This window comes from Nicotiana tabacum, chromosome 8 (assembly GCF_000715075.1).
Source record: "Nicotiana tabacum cultivar K326 chromosome 8, ASM71507v2, whole genome shotgun sequence".
Lineage (NCBI taxonomy): Eukaryota > Viridiplantae > Streptophyta > Magnoliopsida > Solanales > Solanaceae > Nicotiana > Nicotiana tabacum.
The window spans coordinates 83,553,306-83,573,340 of record NC_134087.1 but is presented as its reverse complement, the minus strand read 5'-3'; the positions used below and the strand labels follow the sequence as shown (position 1 = coordinate 83,573,340).

At 41.2% G+C, this 20,035-nt stretch overlaps 1 protein-coding gene across 1 annotated transcript; it reads right to left on the bottom strand.

Annotated features, from left to right (window-relative positions):
- LOC107795541 (transcription repressor OFP13-like) lies at nt 1–384 on the bottom strand. The gene has a single exon (XM_016618200.1). The coding sequence runs from the start codon at nt 382–384 to the stop codon at nt 1–3; it is 384 nt and encodes a 127-aa protein (XP_016473686.1).
- Between the last annotated feature and the right edge of the window lie 19,651 nt (nt 385–20,035).

Genomic DNA, 20,035 nt, shown 5'->3' with positions numbered 1-20,035 from the left:
TTAAGAAGAGGATGAGAGAAGCAAACACAAGTCAACAAATGCAGCAGCTATGACATCTTGATTCTTCATATTATTAATCCTCAAGAACCAAGTAAGCAAATCTTCAAAGAGCTGCCAATCCATTTCTCCACTTGGCTTCAAACCATAAGCTTTGGTCATTTGCTCCATTGAATGCAAGAAATCTATTTTGGGATTTTCACTTTCCACAGCTAAGACTAAACAATCCTTGAAAGGGAAACCAACCATTGATAAAACTGAACACGACTCGTCTTTTTCGAACGATAGTCTCCTTGATGCCAATGCTTCACGAGCCATCTCCAATAATGCTTCCTCCTCTGGGCTTGAACTTGAACAAGCACATGATTCTGGGATTACAGGAACCATATTGTCTCCAAAAGATTGTAATTTTCTTTTCTTCTTCTTTCTCAAGAATGAGAGAGGTATTAGACTCCATAAAGTCCACTTCATTTTCGAGGAAATTAAGCTCCAAAACTCAACTTGGAAACTTTAGCTTCAACTTATTAGCTGGTTTCTTGTTAATTCAGACCCAAGGACTTAAACGGCTTTTATATATAGTATTGCTGGCTGATTTATTTAGTACAGCAACTGTTAGAGAAGGGCGTACATATTAAAGGAGCCTGTTTTAATTGAGGTGTTAAAAGTCGCTATTTTTAAAGAGACATTGCTTGTATACCATATAACAATCCAACCCAATATACTATTGTTTGTTTTTTACCTATGACCCGTTTTAAAATACTTTGTTAGGATCTAAAGTTTGCTTCCTTATATGCTTAGTGTCTCTTTCGAAGAGACCATTGTGGAATTGCTTAAGGTGTCATATACACCCCTCCCTTTAGGGACTCAAGATAGAGCTTGTCCACCATCATCTCAAAGATGTGGGATTCAGTGTTTAACATTTAAGTTTGCTCCATCAGTGCCCAAGGTTGCTTGTTGAGTAGCTTTGGGACAATTTATTATAGCATGTACATCCCACTAGTGATAATATTTGTTTTAGATATTGCACGACTTTAAAATGCATCGCTAGGGTCTAAGTTGGTCCCTTATATACCCAACATTTCTAGTGTTTTGCTGACAGAAACACATACTCTTAATTATGAAATTATGGACAAATCTCTTGATTAGGATAACATCACTGTATATTTTAAATTAACTTAGTCGCTTCTTTAAGGAAGACATTAATTTATAGAGTTGAAAAAGAGATTATCTAAATAAGCATATATTTCATGAAAACGTATGTCCTTTTACTTTTAAAACAACATGAATTTAAATTACTAAAACTAAAGCCTTCAATTTTTTGTCACTACTGTACCATAATAAAGAGCCAAATTTATGGCAGGCAGCGCTCACCTTGTTCGATAAAAATTACTTACTCCAATATTTATGAAGCATAAATTACGTTTATACAACACCTAAAAGCTTCCTCAAGCAAATAGTGGGAGTAATTTGGATCTGGACCCGGCCTATTCTGTATGCCTATTTCAGAAAACGATTAGTATAGCATATACAATGTCATAAAGATACTATTTATAACCTTGTCTTTGATTACCATTTAGTGTTCGATAAGTGGTTGGAATTATAAATTATTAGGTGAATGCCTTTATAATTTACTAATGTAATAACTGTATTGGTCCAAATTTGGCGACTCGACGGTAACGGATAAGAAAGACAAAGGACGGGGTCAACCATGGTGTAACCACTGAAGGTTGCTCTCAAGAAGGCTGGTGCCAAAAACGGGCAGCCGAGATGAAGAAATAACGGTAGCATAGGTTCAGATATAGACATAAAAAATATTCCTTATTTTGTACTTTTTAGGGTTTTTGAAAAATATCCCTTATAAATATGAAGAGATAGAGAACAAAAACAAATATGAACTTTTTGATAAGAAGACATTGTAAAGATTGACAAAAGAGAATATACAAAAGTTATCTTGTTCACTGATTATATCATTCAAGCATACGTAGTTTAATCTTTGTTCACAAGATCCAAAGATTCCATACCTATCTTCACTTCGCACCTTTCCACGTCACTGACAGAAGAAAGGAACATCCCAATCATACAATAATTGGGTAGTAGATCCTTTCTTATAACACTTATTACCATTATCTACATTTTTTACATACTCATTCTATCATATTTATTATTAATTATTGAGTATTAAATCCGTTATTTAATGCTCTTGAGCACTGTTCATCTCGCGAGTATTCTGTTATATTCGGTCTAGAATTTATTAAGTTCAACTAAGATTTGTCCTTTAATTCATCATTAATTGGTTTAACTAAAAGGTTTAATACTTTTTTGGTCAAACAATTTGGCGCCATCTGTGGGGAGCTTTTTAGTTAAAAGTTTAGTTCTTCTAGATCATAAAAAGGGACAACCATCTTTTCCTCATTTTGCATAAACTAACAATGGCCAGAAAAGGAGATGCAAGACAGAAAGCAATAGCAGGTGTCACTACGAACATTTTGAACACCATCAACGAGGATGGAAGAGAAGACAATGAGAGTATGACGCCAAGCGTTACGCCTAGGTGGAGTGATTTACCTCCTCCTCATGAATGTATAACTACTTAATGGGAAAGGAGAGCTTCTACATCCACAGCTGAGGAAGAACTGCCAGTGGTAAAGAAACTGTTGGAAGAGTGGCTGACAAGTACTCTCAATGACATACTCGACAAACCCATTCAAAGAACTAACCGAAATGCCGCGCCAGCAGATGTCATAACGATCACCGATGAGTAATCAGCTCCTCCAATAGGTAACACTCACACCATCGTTGATGCAAGCAATGACGCACTGACAGCCATCTTAAAGAAAATGGAACAGATGGAAAACGAAAATAAGGTACTCCGCGACCAGATGAGAGAACATCAAGAAAGGTTCGATAAGATATATACTAGGAGCACCAAAACTGATACAAAAAAAAAGATGTCGGCCGATTCGTTGAACAACCATATAACGAGGTGGCATCCCGCATGCCATACCCAAGACCTTCAAAATGCCACCATATTTGAAGATATACGATTGCACCATAGACCTAGAAAACCACATCATTCACTACGTCACAATAGTAAAGGGAAACAACCTATTAAAGGAGCAAGTACCGTTAGTGCTGCTAAAAAAGTTTGGCAAAACCCTAACCGGAGGAGCCCTAACTTGGTACTCACAACTACAACATGATCCATCACACCATTCGAAGAAATGGCTGATAAGTACGTCACCACCCACGCCAGAGAAAAGAAAGCGGATGCCAGGGTGAACGATATATTTGCCATTAGGCAATCGCCAGGTGAGGGACTAATGGACTTCCTCGCTCGGACAGGTTGAGAATGAGCTTACCAAACGTATCGAAGGGGATGGTGGTAACAACCTTCTAAAACGGACTGAACAAAAGTGGGTCAAGGGCAACCAGGAAGCTGTTAAGCAGGCTTATGAAATACCCTCCCACCACTTGGGAAGAAATCCACAACGCCTACTGTGCCGAGGTGAGAGCAGACGACGACAACCTTAATGGTCCAACTCAACGTTTAACGTCAATACAAGTAGAGCCAAGGAAAGACCGCCGTAATAACAGTCGAAGAGATCAGTATGGACCACGCCTCAACCGAGACAGTCATCAGCCCTATGTCAGAACCACCATTCTGCCATCCCCTCGACATATGGAAGGGCCATCTAGGCTGCTCACAAGGACTCAACAAAATGAAAGAGGTATGCCCCCCACTCTTATTCGCTCATAATTTTTGTGTGGGCACCTGAAGGAGCTAATGAGTGATCGAGGACGAGCCAACTTTGGCCGCGGACGTGAACAATACCCGGGCCCTCCAAAGCCGCCTCGCCCGTACCATTCAAATGATCATCTACGGAGGCGATGAAGCAACAGTCAACCATATAAAATTTACCACCACACACAAGCTGAAGCGGTCAATCACTCATGATTGGTATGATGACCTCGAAGAAAGTATCATCTTCGATAAGTCAAATACTAACAGTTTGATTTTTTCTCACTCCGATGCTTTTGTGATTACTTTACGTATTTCAAATAATGAGACAGAAGCGACGCGTGTATTATCCATCCTCAAGTGCTTGCACAAATGCGACTCGAAGACAAGATAATACCACGTTGCATAACACTAACGAGTTTTAATAATGCAGTCGAACGAACCTTAGGAGAAATAACACTACCCGCCCTGGCCGGAGGCATCACCTTAGAAACAACATTCCATGTCATGAACCAGGACACGGCTTATAGCGTAATCATAGGACGATCGTGGATACACGCCATGAGGGCTATCCTATCCAGTCTATACCAAGTAATCAAATTCCCTACCCGTGAGGAATATACAATATCCAAGGCGAACAATGCACAGCCCAAGAATGCTACCGCATCGCCCAAGATTGCACATTTACTCAATAGCTAAAAGGAACAAGCTTAGAAGCATAGCAATTAACGAAGGAGGGGTCCGAGCTCGAGACCGGAAAGACGCTATTAAAGACCCTAACATCGTGGAGGCCACAAGATCGACAATAGAAGATCTCGATCCCGTCCAACTGGATAGAAACAACAATAACAAAAAGGCCTATATAGGCCGTAAGCTCTCTAAGACAGGTAAATTTCATGAATTCTTAACCAATAATGCCGACCTGCTTGCTTTTTCCCACTTAGATATGCTAGGGATTCTGAAAGACGTTGCCACAGAGATTGAACGTCGATCCTTTCTACCCCTAGTACGCCAAGCGAGAAGAAAATTCAATGCTGCAATCAACGAGGCCGTCAACGAGGAAGTGGATAAACTGCTCTCTAACTGCTCGATCCGAGAATCTAAATATCCTCAATGGGTCGCCAACGTAGTCATGGTCAAAAAGAAAAATGGGAAATGGCGGATGTGCATGGATTTCATGAACCTAAACAAGGCCTGCCCAAAAGACTCCTTTCCTCTGTCTCACATCGATCAACTCATTGATGCAATGACATGGCACGAGTTGTTGAGTTTCTTGGACGCCTACTCAGGCTACAACCAAATCCTCATGGAGGAAGAGGACCAAGAGAAGACTACTTTCATCACCCATCAAGGAACATACTGTTATCGAATCATGCTATTTGGCCTGAAGAACGCAAGGGTGACTTATCATAGATTGGTGACCAAAATGTTCAAGAACCAGCTCGGCAAAACTATGGAGGTTTACATAGACGACATGTTGGTCAAATAGAAAAGGAAGGAAGATCATATCGACCACCTAAAAGAAGCCTTCGAAATATTGAGGCAGTACAGTATGAAGCTGAACCTCGAGAAATGTGACTTCAGCATAACTTCAGGCAAGTTCCTCGGGTTCTTAGTATCACAAAAAGGCATCGAGGTCAACCCCGACCAAATCAAGGCCATTAAGGGAATATCTGAAGTGTTAACCAGCAAGAAACAGGTGCAAAAACTAGCAGGTTCCATTGAGGGAATATCTGAAGTGTTAACCAGCAAGAAACAGGTGCAAAAACTAACAGGTCGCACAACTGCCCTATCAAGGTTCATTTCACGATCCTCCGACAGATGCCACAAATTCTTTAACGTACTCAAAATGGACAACGGGCTCCAGTGGAATACAGAATGCATCGAGGCCTTAAAAGAGATAAAGGCATACTTATCATCTCCCATGCTACTCGCAAAAGCATAACCTGGTGAGCGCCTCCTTATATACTTGGCCGTGTCAGCAGTCGCGGTAAGTGCAATAGTGGTCTGCAAAGATAAAGGTATGCAGTCTTCAATCTATTACGTTAGCAAAACTCTAGTTGACGCCGAAACGAGGTACCCTCACCTTAAGAAATTGGCCCTGGCCTTGGTCGTAGCTTCACGAAAGCTTAGACCCTATTTTCAATGTCACCCCATATCAGTAGTAACGACCTTCTCTTGAGAGGTATCCTGCATAAACCCGAATTGTTGGGAAGACTTTCCAAATAGGCTATAGAATTGAGCGAGCATAATATAACATATCAGCCGCGAACAACGATAAAATTGCGGGTACTCGTTGACTTCGTCGCCGATTTTAGCGCCAAAATACTAACCGAGGTCGACAAGGAAATTTCTCAGATCTCGTCTGATATACCCGACCTATGGTTCCTATACACCGACAACACATCCAACGCGTCAAGATTTGGACTAGGACTCGTACTCAAGGTCCCGACAGGCGAAGTCATTCGCCAGTCCATATGGTGCCCTGATATGACTAACAATGAGGCCGAGTATGAGGCCGTAATTGCAGGATTGAAACTAGCTCTCAAATACGGTGCACGCCGAGTCGTCCTCAGATGCGACTCGCAGCTCGTTATCAACCAAGTCACAGGGACTTTCCAAATCAGATAGTAGAGGCTACAAAAGTACCAGGTGGAGATTTATAAATTGATACTAGAGTTCGATGAATGTCGACTCGATCAGATACCTCGAGCACAAAACATCGAGGCAGATGGTCTCACCAAGTTAGCAGCAGCCACCAAAACCATTGCAAAGGAAAATGTGGTCACCCTCCTGCGTTCATCGATAGACCAACTCGAGATACACTCTATAAATTTTACTTGGGACTCGCACAACCGTATTGTAACATATTTGCAGGAGGGACTACTCCCAGCAGACAAAAAAGGAAGCCAAAAGGCTTCAAATGCAGGCGGCCAGATATAGCTTCATAAATCACGAGTTATACAAAAGAACTTTTGGAGGCCCCTTAGCGAAATGCTTGGGGCCGAATCAAACAAGGCGCATATTCAAGGAAGTGTATGAAGGCCATTGCGGTGCCCATACCAGCAATCGGGCCCTCGTCAGATGCCTCATTCGAGCAGGATATTATTGGCACAATGAAAAAGGAAGCCGCCGATTATGTTAGGAAATGCGAACCGTGCCAGAAATATGCCCCTATAATACACCAAGTGGGCGAACACCTCCATTCGGTTACATCTCCATGGACGTTCATCAAATGGGCAATGGACATTGTTGAACCCCTCCTAGCAGGGCGAGGTAATGTACATTTCCTTTTAGTTTTAACTGATTATTTCCCCAAATGGGTAGATGCATGTGTGGTCACCCAATTACGCGAACATGAAGTTATCATATTCATATGGAGAAACATCATATGCCGCTTTGGCATCCTCAAAGAAATTAGCTGCGACAATGAACCCCAATTTACCGGAAAGAAGACTGCTGAGTTCTTCGAAAAATGGCACAAGTGAATGTTCTCCATGCGATATCACCCTACCGGTAACGGACATGCCGAATCCTCCAACAAAACAATACTGAATATCTTGAAGAAAAAACTTAAAGATGCTAAGGGACTATGGCTAGAATTACTCCCTGAGGTATTGTGGGCATATCGCACCACACTGAAAACAAGCACAGGAGAAACGCCATACTCCTTAGTCTAAGGGACTGAAGCCATGATACCAGTTGAGGTTGGTGAACCCAGTCTGAGATACTCCAATGAAAGTGGGCTGAGCAACGATGAAAACAGAAAACAAGACCTCGATGAAATAGAGGAGCGAAGAGACATGGCTTACGTAAGAATGGTAGCCCAAAAGTAACAAGCAGAACAGTACTATAACAAGAAAGCCAAAGTACGACCACTCAAAGTCGGGGACTATGTACTCAAGGCTAAAACACAAGCGAGCAAAGATTCTAAAGAAGGCAAACTAGGAACCAATTGTGACGGGCCATATAAAATCACAGCGGCAGCAAACAAAGGATCTTTCCCACTAGAAACAATGGAAGAAAAACTACTACAAAATAATTGGAACATCGCCCACCTCAAATAATTCAACTTTTGAAAACAGACGCCCCCCGCGTCATACTCTTTTTCCCTCATCCGAGTTTTGTCCCAATTGGGTTTTCTCATAGAGGTTTTTAATAAGGCAACAAATGGGACGTCTCGAAGTTCAAGTATGATTCATCGCCCCACCTGCCGACTGCTTCTCCAGGCCGAACGATGAAGGGACTAGATACATGGAAACTTCTCCAATATATGTATGAAATGGACATGTATAGTATTCTCCAACGAATGAAATAAAGAAGCATTTTTAACTCTCCACCAAGATATTCTCCAATGAATGAAATAAAGCAACATTTTACTCTCTATCAAGTTTTTTCAGATCTCACACTCGACCTTGCTCGAATCGTTCTACATTCGACCTCGGTCGAATCGCTCTACATTCAACCTCGCTCGAATCGTTCTACATTCAACCTCGCTCGAATCATTTAACATTCGACCTCGCTCCGCTCGAATTGTTCTACATTCGACCTTGCTTGAATCGCTCTACATTTGACCTCACTAAAATTGCTCTACATTCAACCTCGCTCGAATCGCTCTACATTCGACCTCGCTTGAATCGCTCTACATTCGACCTCGCTCGAATCGTTCAACATTCGACCTCGCTCGAATCATTCAACATTCGACCTCACTCAAATCATTTAACATTCGACCTTGCTCGAATTGTTCTACATTCGACCTCGCTTGAATTACTTTACATTTGACCTCACTCGAATCACTTTACATTCAATCTCGCTCGAATCACTTTACAATTCGACCTTACTTGAATTATTTTACACTCGACCTCGCTCAAGTTACTTTAAGATCTACGATCGACTACGCCAAAACACTACACGCAAGCGGCCAAAAAAGTCATGGACTTCACCGCATAGAAAACAAAAAGACAATGACAATCCGGAAATACATAGCAAAAAGGTAATCATTCCATTACAACTGTCATATTACAAAACATTTTACAAAGGGCCCAAAGACGCCCTCACAACAATAGCAGGGCAAAACAAAAATAAGTACAATGGGCTTACGCCGCGTCATCCCCATTAATGTACCGGGGCATAACCACAGGCGTCACGGGCCGCACGTGCTTTAACACGGACACCCTCAAGTTCTGCCTCGGAAACTTTCCTGTCGGCCTTCAGGGACTTGTACATGTCAATCTGAGCCTGGGCATGAACCAACATCTCATACAAATCCTGCGCGATGGGATCGATAGAAGTATGAGACGTAGATGGCTGCGACTGCCATCGCATTTTCCTCAGCCTTCAAAGCAACAACCTATTCATTTAATCAGAACAACTCTGCCTCCAGATCCTGGATCCGATCTTCTAACCTCGCCACCTTGAGCACCGACATCTCCACCTCATTATCCCGCTCAGACCTACAAACACGGAGGGCATCATCTAAGGCTGCTACTTCGGATATGGCGGCCACCCTGACTTTTTCGGCATGAGTCAATTCTTTGACCTTAACGCTCAACTCGCCCTTAGATTGACAACCTTCGTTTCCCTCCGTCCAAGCTCACCAGTTAAGGAATCCACCTGCACTTAAAGGTCAGAGTTCTCGTCCATTACCCCCTTGCTTACCTCGAGCTCATCCTCCCTGTCCTTAAGAGCCGCCTCAAGCTCGCTGCATTGACCTATGGCTTTCATCAGCTCATCATCCCATTTCTTCAGCTCCTCAAATTTCCTCCCCAACTTCTCCTCTTTCTATCTGATCCCGTCACGAAATAGCTGAAACTCGGTTTCTTGGTTGAAGATGTCGGCCAGCGTTCGGTGCTTGGTATGGTACTCTTTGTACTTAAAGGTAACCTTCTTAAAAATGGCCGTCCTCTGCTCATCCCACCGGTCGTGCTCAATACCATGATGAGAGTCTGATATGCAAAAGAAAGAAAGTCAGCATAAGCAGATTGTGCATGCGAAACAAATCCTAACAGTAAAAAACACTTACTCGCAAAGCGATGCCAGAAATACTCAGCGATAGCTTTGTATCACTCATTGTCTATAGCGTCGTGTTCTCAGAAGCAGCGCACAAGGGGGCAAAGGACGTCATTGTTGATACCCAATTTTTCCCTATAACATTTTTGAAGTACATATATATCCTTAAAACTATGCATTGGCATCTATGGGTATTTTTCCATAATTTTATATTTTTTAATTAATTTATCTTAATATTTTCTTCATATAAATAATTACAACATTGCATTACAGATGATTTTAAAACATCTCTTGATTTAATATTACCATTTATGGCCTTATTAAGCTCTAATTAATTTTACAAATGGCCAGATTTACACCTTTTGATTACAATTGCACTGATTTTGCAATTATAGCCCATGTACACATCACTGCATAATTTTTCCAGAAATTGGTCCCTTATATTTTTAAAAGATTGAATAATAATTTTTATGCATAGAAGTGCATAAAAATTATTTTTTCTTATTGTTAATTATTTTATAAAATAATTTTATTCAAGTATTTGGGTATTTAACAAATAGCCTCTTAATCTCCCTAATTTTCGGACCCAAAACAGCCTAAATCCCTAACCCAATTCACCCAAGCCCAAAGGCAATTAGACCCGACCCAGACCCCTCTAATCCTGGCCGTTGATCTCTGAGATCAACGGCCCACACTGGTTCTTACCAATTTTAACTCCAAATGACCCATCCTAACCTAAATCATTTTTCACCACACCACGCCGTCACCCATTCCCTTCTCTCTCAAATTCTCTCTACCTAAACCCTAATCTTCAGGCGCCGTCACCGGCTTAGCTCTCCGTTCTACGATGTTTCTCTGTCGTCTTAGGCCTATGTTGGCCTCCTACTTGCTATGGTTCATCAGTTTCTTGGATCCTTGAGAAGATCTCAAGGGACCTAGGCGGTCTGGATTGCACCTTTGATTTCTTTTCCCATTTCTGGTTATTTGCTTGACCATGAGTAAGGAGCCTTTCTTATTTTGATATGAATCCACGATTTTCTAGACCTATGTTCTCATCTCCGATTTACTTCTGAAAACTCTAAATTTTGTCTTTGATCTTCTCAGATCTGTACATATTTGAGAAGAATCGGACCTATTTCACATATTTTTCAAAAAATCTTCTGTTTTTTCGAGTGATCTTCCATTTTTTCTAAAGCTAGGGTTTCTTGGAAATCCTTTTCTCCAAAGATTTTCTGACTTTGAATGTTTAACCTTCTGTTCTTAAGTGCTTTTGGTCGATTTATGTTAAGTTTGCCTTAGCCCTAGTTGATTCATGCTAAAACCCCAGTTTTTGACATTTTTTTGCTTTGATTCTGAGCTTGACCGTGTTACCTTTGCACTATTTCGTTCTATGCTTTGATTCTCATGATATCTCCTTAGTCTAATTTAAATGTCGTGTGATTTTTACTCTAGTATGCCTTTATTAAGGTTTCTGACTTGATTTCTCGACTGATTCTGTGTGTTTATACGTAGCCTATTTGTGTATTTGTGGAAACCTATATTATTCTCCTATAAATCAGTACTATTTTGAATTCCTGATTCACTGATTTGCTCCGTAAAAAACCTAGGGGCTAATTCTTGATTATTCCTTTATTTGCGACCTTATTTGATTAATTGTGATACTTACTGATTCCTCAATATTGTTTCCTTAATTGAACCCCTGCTTATTTACCCCTAATTGCCCACTCTGTACTTAAGTCTTAATCGATTTTCTTTCCTTAAATGTTGTCCTGCCCTTTACCGTTGGGTAATTACCTCTTAATTAAGGGAGACTATACTGGTTTTGTGCATAATTGATTCCATAAGCTTCCTTAATTGCTGACTGATTGATCTCCTTTACCTTACTCTGTTTTGCTACCAACTACTATTTATACTCTCCTCTATTCTCACTTCTGGACAGACATTAGCTCACAATACACACACACACACTCAAACTATTCTCCTTCTTTGCTACTTGTGCTATTGTGGGTCTAGCCGACTAAAAGCCAAGGCTAGATAGTGGGACTATACTTGCTCTATATTCTGCACTCTTTTATTTTTTTCCTCAACTGGTATGTCGCTAGTTAAATCTGAACCCCAAACTCTATGTGTTTTATTCCTGCATTAGCTCATTGATTATGAATTGACCTATCCTCTCAGTTACTTCTTTGTTTAGCATGCCTAAATTCTGTCCTGTTCAATGTACAACTAGTATGTCTACACTTAACATGCCTATCTGATGTTTGAACAGCCTGTTTGTTGATTTATGATTAACCCTTTAACTATGTGATCATGTTGGTTGCTTAATATGATTTATGTTTTATGATCCTACTTGTGTGTCTGATTCTATCCTCTATATCTTTTTCCCATGTCTTAGTTGCCTACTATCCTAATTAATCTGTCAAGGCTGTGAAGCTCCTAAGTGTTCTATGCACATTGTTGTCCACATGTCTCCCTTCACCCTATCCATGTACCCCAATGAGGTTCCTATATGTTCCCAATCCCTTCCACCCCTGTGTGCAAACCTGCCTGCTATAGTACTTGTGAATCTGAACCTTCTATGATTTATTGACTGTCTACGGAATTTGCTTTCTTCTGAACTGTCTTCAAATGCTGTCAATATTCTTTTAAAACTGGCTTCCATTCCTAGTATTTTCTCAAAACTGGTCTATTCTAGAAAAACCTTTTTCACTCCTAAACTATTTCTCACTAAGTCTTTCAAACTATGTCAAGCACTCTCACTTACTCTTAAATTATTATGTTCTGCCCCTCTGGTATGTGTACTGCTTAGGGATCCTTGAGGTCTCTATAAACTCTGGCATATTAGGGCTAGCTCTTCCACACTTCACATAATCAGTCGTTATTTGAGAAAAGTCTGGGTGTGAGCACTGCCCGGGATCTTTGAGGTCTTTAGGGAACTCTGACACAAATTTGGCAATGAAATCCTTGGCATTTGAGACTACTGAAGGCCTGGTACCCCAGGTTTGCTTTGGGCCTGCATCAGGCTCCCAATAACTTAATTTATATTGCATTTATGTAATTTATTCAATTCTGGTCTGTAATAATTATTTGTAAACAAATATTGGGGTAACTAGTGAAATGGGAGGGTAGTTGTATGATACTGTGGGTAAAACTGGGTAGAAAACATGCTATAGATTTCATATCTTACAAATCTGCATTAGAAGCCATGTTCTAGGATTGATGTGTTCATTTACATTTAAACCATGTTGAACTTGTGGATTAGATAACCTGCTTTTAGGGCCTTCACGTTTACTGCTTCAGCATGTTGCATGCTCAATTCTTGGTTTTTCGCAAGTACTGTCGCACAAATATCCTGCTATCAAATAATCTTAATAAAACTGTCATTCTTGTATGCATTAGATACCATGTTCTTAGGAACTCTATTTGCATTTGTTTGAACCACGTGTATTTCGATATCTGTCCATAAAAAGGTTTAAAACAGACTCACGTATAGGTATCATGTCTCTAAACACAAATTGATAAATAGCATGTCATAATCTGTATCACCTAGATCCAGCATGCTTATAGGTTGAATAATCTCAAACTGTTTAAACAGTTCCTGCAACTGTGATTGTGTAGAATCCCACGCCTAGGCAAGCCTTAGGTAATTAATCTCCTTGTAAAATGAGAAACTGTGTCCTGATTGTGTTTAAACTGTTTATGTTTCACAGGCTATAAAACCAGTAGGCAAACTGGTTAGGATTCTGCCACTTCCCTTAAAACAAACACTACATATCCTGTATCTGTAACATTCATCTAGATATCATGTTTTTAGGATTTTTGAACTTCAAAATCAGCTGTTTGAGACGTGTTGTTTATTTGCCTATGTATATGTGGAGGTAAGCATGAGCCTTTTTGCTGCTTCCTTAATTTACAGTCCTATATGTTATTCGTTGTCGCCTAGACTTTTCCCTTTTAAACACCTTAGGATTGTCTAGAACTGCCTAAGTTTAGAGGCCCTAAATTCCTCCGGGACCACAAAGAAGGGATGAGTAATAGCACGCTTATGGGTCATTAATCAAATTCGCTTATATAACTATTAAGGGGAGGGTAATGGGGAGTAAAAGTATATGATGACATGCGCGCTAATGTCACGTCGAGCCCCTCTAGTTGAGGAGGATTACCGGGCATTGCACAGATTGATCCTGTAGGCTAATCAACTTAGGACTTCCCTTTCCCAATTCTTATATGTGTTTAAATTATCTAAACTTCCTTTTTTTACATATATAGCTGTCCAAACCTCTTTTACTTTCATCATCTAAATTTCTTTGATTACATACGTATTTAGACTGTGAAAACTACCTTTATTTGGAAATATGTGCTAAGGCCGCTTACTTGTTAATTGACTAATTCATATAGTTTATGTTCGGCCGGGACTCACCATTGTGGACCGCGAGGGGTGCCTAACACCTTCCCCTCAAGGTTATTTGGAGCCCTTACCCTAATCTCTGGTAATGCAAACTAGTTACATGAGTTAATCGCTCTAGGTGCCCTAACGCACCTTAATCTGTTAGGTGACGACTCTTCAACTTCAAATACCCAATTCCCAAAAGGAAATGAGTTGTTCCCCCATGAATGTCTAAACCCGATTCCGCCAGGAAAAAGGGGGCCCGACAACATGGCGACTCTGCTGGGGATATTTTAGGCACTTACCATAACAAACTTATTTTTGTGAATTAGTCTAAGCATGCTTTATCCCGTGTACCCTTTTCCCTTTATTTGGATTTTACTGCTTATTTATGATTTCTTTATTTTCTGGAAACTGACTTTTCTCTTTATTTTCTTTTTCCGTAACTGTCTTTCAATTATTTAAATACTGCATTTATCATTTTTTACGTGCAAATACTTGACAGCATGTTATTTATTGTTGCATAAATTATGCTCAACATCATATTTCACTCGTGTGTAATCAATACCATACCAACGCTTGATGAGTGTTTGCGTTCTTCCTATATATCACCCTTTAAATTCGGAAAGGCGTATTTACGGTAAAACTAGTTGATCAGCGGTGCATTCGATGGTTCCGTGCCTTTCTCCCTCAAGTTGTCTGCTTGAGGGTCCCAGTCTAGTTCTCTATAGTAGCCTTACCCTGATTAATTGTACATGTATCATGGTCAAACCTAGCCGGGTTAATATGTTGTCCGCATAATGACCCTTTAAGACAAGCCTCGTCCAAAACGTCTATCGGGGTTTTCACAATCCCAATGGACTAAATCACGATTGTGTGCATTAATTTGGAGAAATAAGTGCCAATATGCTAATCATTACTATATAAATAGACAAACCTAGAGGGGGAAAGGGCCTAACTATCTCTTGTTTTGCAGAAAATAAGGCACGAAGTCCCTAGATTCGGTATGATCGGTAGCATACCTCCACTTTTGATAGATTGGTGGAGGGACCTTCCCTCAAGTGACCAAAATCATATGAAAAGGGTCTTAGGGAATTTTCCATCACTATTGGATCTTCAACCAAACAAAATGCTAATCGAGGCTGCCACTCTGTTTTAGGATAAGGAAAGGGATGTGTTCTGCATTGGAGACATAGAAATGACTCCCCTTCTAGAAGAAATAGGGTGATTTGGTGGGTTGCCTTGGGATAGCCCTGGTCTGTTGGCACCTGAAAATTGCACCACCAGAGGGTTCCTTAAGATGATGGGGCTGAAGAAAAATAATGATTTGGAGTGCCTGAAAAACTCCTACATACCTTTTGATTTCCTTTATGAAAGATACGGTCACAACAACTCTTACCGTATTTTTGATAATAAGTTCTCAATCACCTCCTTGGGCTGGGTTCATCGTATGGTCTTTGTGTTCATCGTGTGCATTTTGGGCATGCTGGTATTCCCAATCCAAGGGTATAGAATCCATACTAGGCTGGCCATGGTGGCCAAAACTCTGATGGATGGGATCGAGGGGCAGACATATACTATTGTCCCTATGATCATTGCAGATATGTACCGGGCCTTGGAACGCTGTCAGAAGTGGTCCAGGTTCTTTGAGGGTTGCAATTTGCTGTTACAAGTCTGGCTGTAAGAACATCTCCAAAAGGGTCAATGCCGCCAAGAATTTCCACGAAGGCCGTGGAATGACCACATAGCCTTCCATCACCCTAAGAGAATGACTTACATTCCAGACATGTTTGCTTAATCTAAAGATGTTGTAGGATGGGTGCAATTTTTCAACAAGTTGACTGAGGACCAGGTTCAGTGGATGTTCGAGTGGTTCCCCACCGACGAGTTCATTATAAGATCCAGAGATATCCGATATTTGGTGTTGATTGGGTTAAGAGGGATATACCCTTATGCTCCCTCAGGGTTATGAGACAGGCATGCAGGAGACAGGTCATACCACGGGTTGCTAAGATGAGTCACTTCATAGCTGATTTCCAGGGTGACACCATCCCATATAAGAATGAAGCACAACATATGTGGACTTTGAAGATTATTGTGGAGAAGGATACTATCGAGCCAAACCGATATCATACAGGCCATTCATACTTTTACACCTCATGGTTGGATGATAATCTATCAGGAGTCTTTGAGCCAAGGGTTGGTCCAGGAAATAGGGTCATAGATGAGTTTGCCGAAATAGAGGTGAAGTACAATAAGCTACGCAAAAGAGTTCGAGAGTCTGAAACTGAGCATATGGCACAATATATGGCTGATATGGAAATGATTAACGAGTGGAAAGAAAGAGCTGTTAAATCCAGTGAGAGGCTAGAATATCTGGAGTACAGTTTAATGGAATTGGAAGGTAAGATAAGGAAGAGGGTCACCGACTGCCAGAACGCTGAAGGAAATAAAAGGAGGGCATTTGGCAAGGGCATTCCTACTACTGAACCTGCATGAGCTGGGAGAGTTGATCGACAACAGCATCCGGTCCGGAGAGGGTCCTTCTGGGACCAAGTAGATTAGATTTACTTGCTTTCCTTTTAAATATAAGAAGGCCAAGTGCCATTAGCAACATTATCTTATTTAGTGTCATTTTGGGTCATTTACTTTTACATTAATGAAATGAGGCAATTATTGGCACCGAATTTCTCCAAATTTATTTATTGCTAGGCCTACCTCGGGTACAACGAGGCTCCCAAATTAGGACGCAAATTTACATTCTCGTAATATGTGTTTAAATATTGCAAATATTTCAAAACCCTTAGTGACTTGTTTACCTTTTGTTTTCTTTATTCTTTTTTTCCATCCCCTAAGGTTGGTTCGCACATACTGGCAGCATCTACGTATCACACAGATCTAGAGGCCCTCTACCTCCTCCTCCTCCAAGTAATACAAAGAGCAAAGGGAAAGCTAAAATGGACTACTTAAGTGGTATTCGGAAGGAAAATGCGGAAAATGTAGAAACTTCAGACGGGCGGAGTACTCCGGCAACAAATAATTTAGTTTTGAGGTTAGAACAAAAGATACTGAAACTGAAGAGAAAACTTGAGCAGGTCCGCAACTTGGAAAACCTATCCCTCACCTTGAATGTCCCTAATATCAACTAACAAAACACCAAAAACCCAGCGCCCCCTAAAACACACTGAACCAACATCCACAAAACCCTCATGCACTGTATCAATATGCAACTCCACCTCAAAATCTCAATCCCTTACCAATACCAACTCCGCCATAACATCACCATCAACCAATTCCGTACCCACAAATCGCCACTTATCACACTCCCCAGAACACACTACAATCCATTCTCGATCCTCAAAACTCAGCCAATGACCACCACTACACCCAGGATCCTAGCACTCACTAAAACAACCCTATATACATGGAAACCATACCTCACTCTATCCAACCAACCTCCTATACACTAGAATCCACTGAGAAGGACCTGTTCATCAAGAACATGGATGAGGAACTCAAGAAATTGATAAGTCGAGTTCAGGGTGTCGAAGGAGGCAAAGGGGTAGAAGGTTTAAACTATGAAGACTTATGCATACAACCGGATATAGAACTGCCAGAGGGTTACAAACCTCTCAAGTTCGAGATGTTTGACGGTACAGGTGATCCTAGGGTTCATCTAAGGACATATTGTGACAAACTCGTCTAGGTCAGAAAGGATGAAAAGATCTGGATGAAGCTTTTCATGAGGAGTCTTACGGGAGACGCTTTGTCCTGGTACATCAGCCAGGATCCTAGATTCAGATTCAACACAGAAAATGCGCCAGATGTTTTCTACATTCAGAACCTCAAGAAGAAGCCCACCGAGACTTTCCGCGAGTATGTTACTCGTTGGAGGTCGGAAGCAGCCAAAGTGAGGCCATCTTTGGATGAGGAACAGATGAACAAATTTTTGGTCAGAGCATAGGATCCGCAATACTATGAAAGGTTGATGGTTATTGAAAACCATAAATTCTCTGATATCATCAAACTTGGGGGAAGAATTGAAGAAGGCATCAAAAGTGGGATGGTAACGAACTTTGAGGCATTACAGGCCACAAACAACGCATTACAATCAGGCGGCATATCAAAGAAGAAATATGTTGGGGCAGTAATGGTAGCTCAGGGCCCAATCTCCACTCACATATCAAACATCTCCACCCACATATCAAACACCCCCACCCACATACCAAGCACCACCACCTATATATCAACCCTCATCTCCCAGATATTCCCAACTGACCACTGTCTATCATACCTATAATTCCCAACTATCTCATTTCCAGTCACCTCCAACTCGCCAAAATTATCTAAGACCACGACCCAATTTTGACCGCAAACCACCCAGACAATACACCGCTATTTCTGAGCCCATCGACCAGCTGTATAAAAGGTTGAAGGCCATTGGTTACATCACTCATATTTCCGTTGTGGTCGTAGAAACTCGTCCCAGTGCGTTAACCCAAACAAAAATTGTGCATACCATTCATGTATGAAGGGGCACAGCATTGACGAGTGCCGTACATTAAAAGATAAAATCCAGACACTGATTGACAACAAGGTCATACAGGCGAAAGAAGTTGCACCTAAGGGGTCAATCGGGTGGGATACATGTGATAGAGATGGACGAAGAATGGGATCCCGTTGGGTCAATCGGACTTATTCGAGAAGGTGATGACTTTAAACCCGTAGTCACACTTACTCCTATCGTAGTATAGACTCAGTCACCGATCAATGTCGAGGTAACTGCATCAGTTCCATTTGAGGTTGAGGTAGCTCCACCTGCGGCCACCCCTATTCCATTTGAAGTGGAAGTGACCACACCTTTCACCTTGACAGTATAAACCAAGCCTCCTTTCAATTCAAAAGCAATACCTTGGGATTACGTTGCTAAAGCTAGGCAAAAAGGAAAGGCAAAGATAGAGGAATCCAATGCTGCACAAGGAATGGCTAGGACTGGATGAATCTATACACCTGAACACTTGGGAGGACCAAGTAAGGATACCACTACCAAGCAGCCTGTCATTGAAACAGGGCCAGATGACCTTTGGAGGAAAGTACAAACAAGGGAATATTCCATCATTGATCATTTGAACAAAACCCCAGCTTAGATATCCATCCTATCACTATTGCAAAATTCAGAGGTGCACAAGAACGCTTTGATGAAGGTGTTGAGTGAAGCTTATGTACCCAACAATATCACCTACGGAGAGATGGCCAGCATGGTAGGGAAGGTGCTGGAAAGTCATAAAATAATCTTCTACGAGGATGAACTACCTCCGGAAGGATTGAATCACAACCGAGCATTGCATATCACGATGCAATTTGAAGACAAATTCATCTCCAGGGTCTTGATTGATGGGGGTTCAAGCTTCAATATTTGTCCGTTGGATACTCTGAAAAGATTGGGCAAGGGTTTCAATGAGATATGGGTAGGAAGCATGAATGTAAAAGCCTTCGATGGTCTCAAAGGGCTACGATTGGGGAGATTAATCTTTGTCTGCAGATGGGGCCAACTTGGTTCGACGTTGAATTCCAAGTGCTTGACATATCAGCTTCATACAATCTTCTGTTGGGTCGACCATGGATACATGCCACTGGGTCTGTGGATTACACACTACATCAAGCCGTGAAATTCAAATGGAACCATCAGGAGGTGATCATTCACGGAGACAGGAGTAACCCCATTTACGCTAGTCAAACCATCCCGATTATCAGGAACAGAAGAAGGCTAGGAAAGGAAACCTATCATCACATCGAATGTGTCAATTCGTTGAGAAAGACAAATGGTGGAGTAGAAAAATAGAAAACATAATGGCATGGTCTGGGTATGAACCCGACAAAGTGCTTGGGAAGAATCTCCAGGG

Excerpts from the sequence above, each read along its gene's own strand:
- LOC107795541 (XM_016618200.1), bottom strand. The coding sequence starts at position 384 with ATGGTTCCTGTAATCCCAGAATCATGTGCTTGTTCAAGTTCAAGCCCA.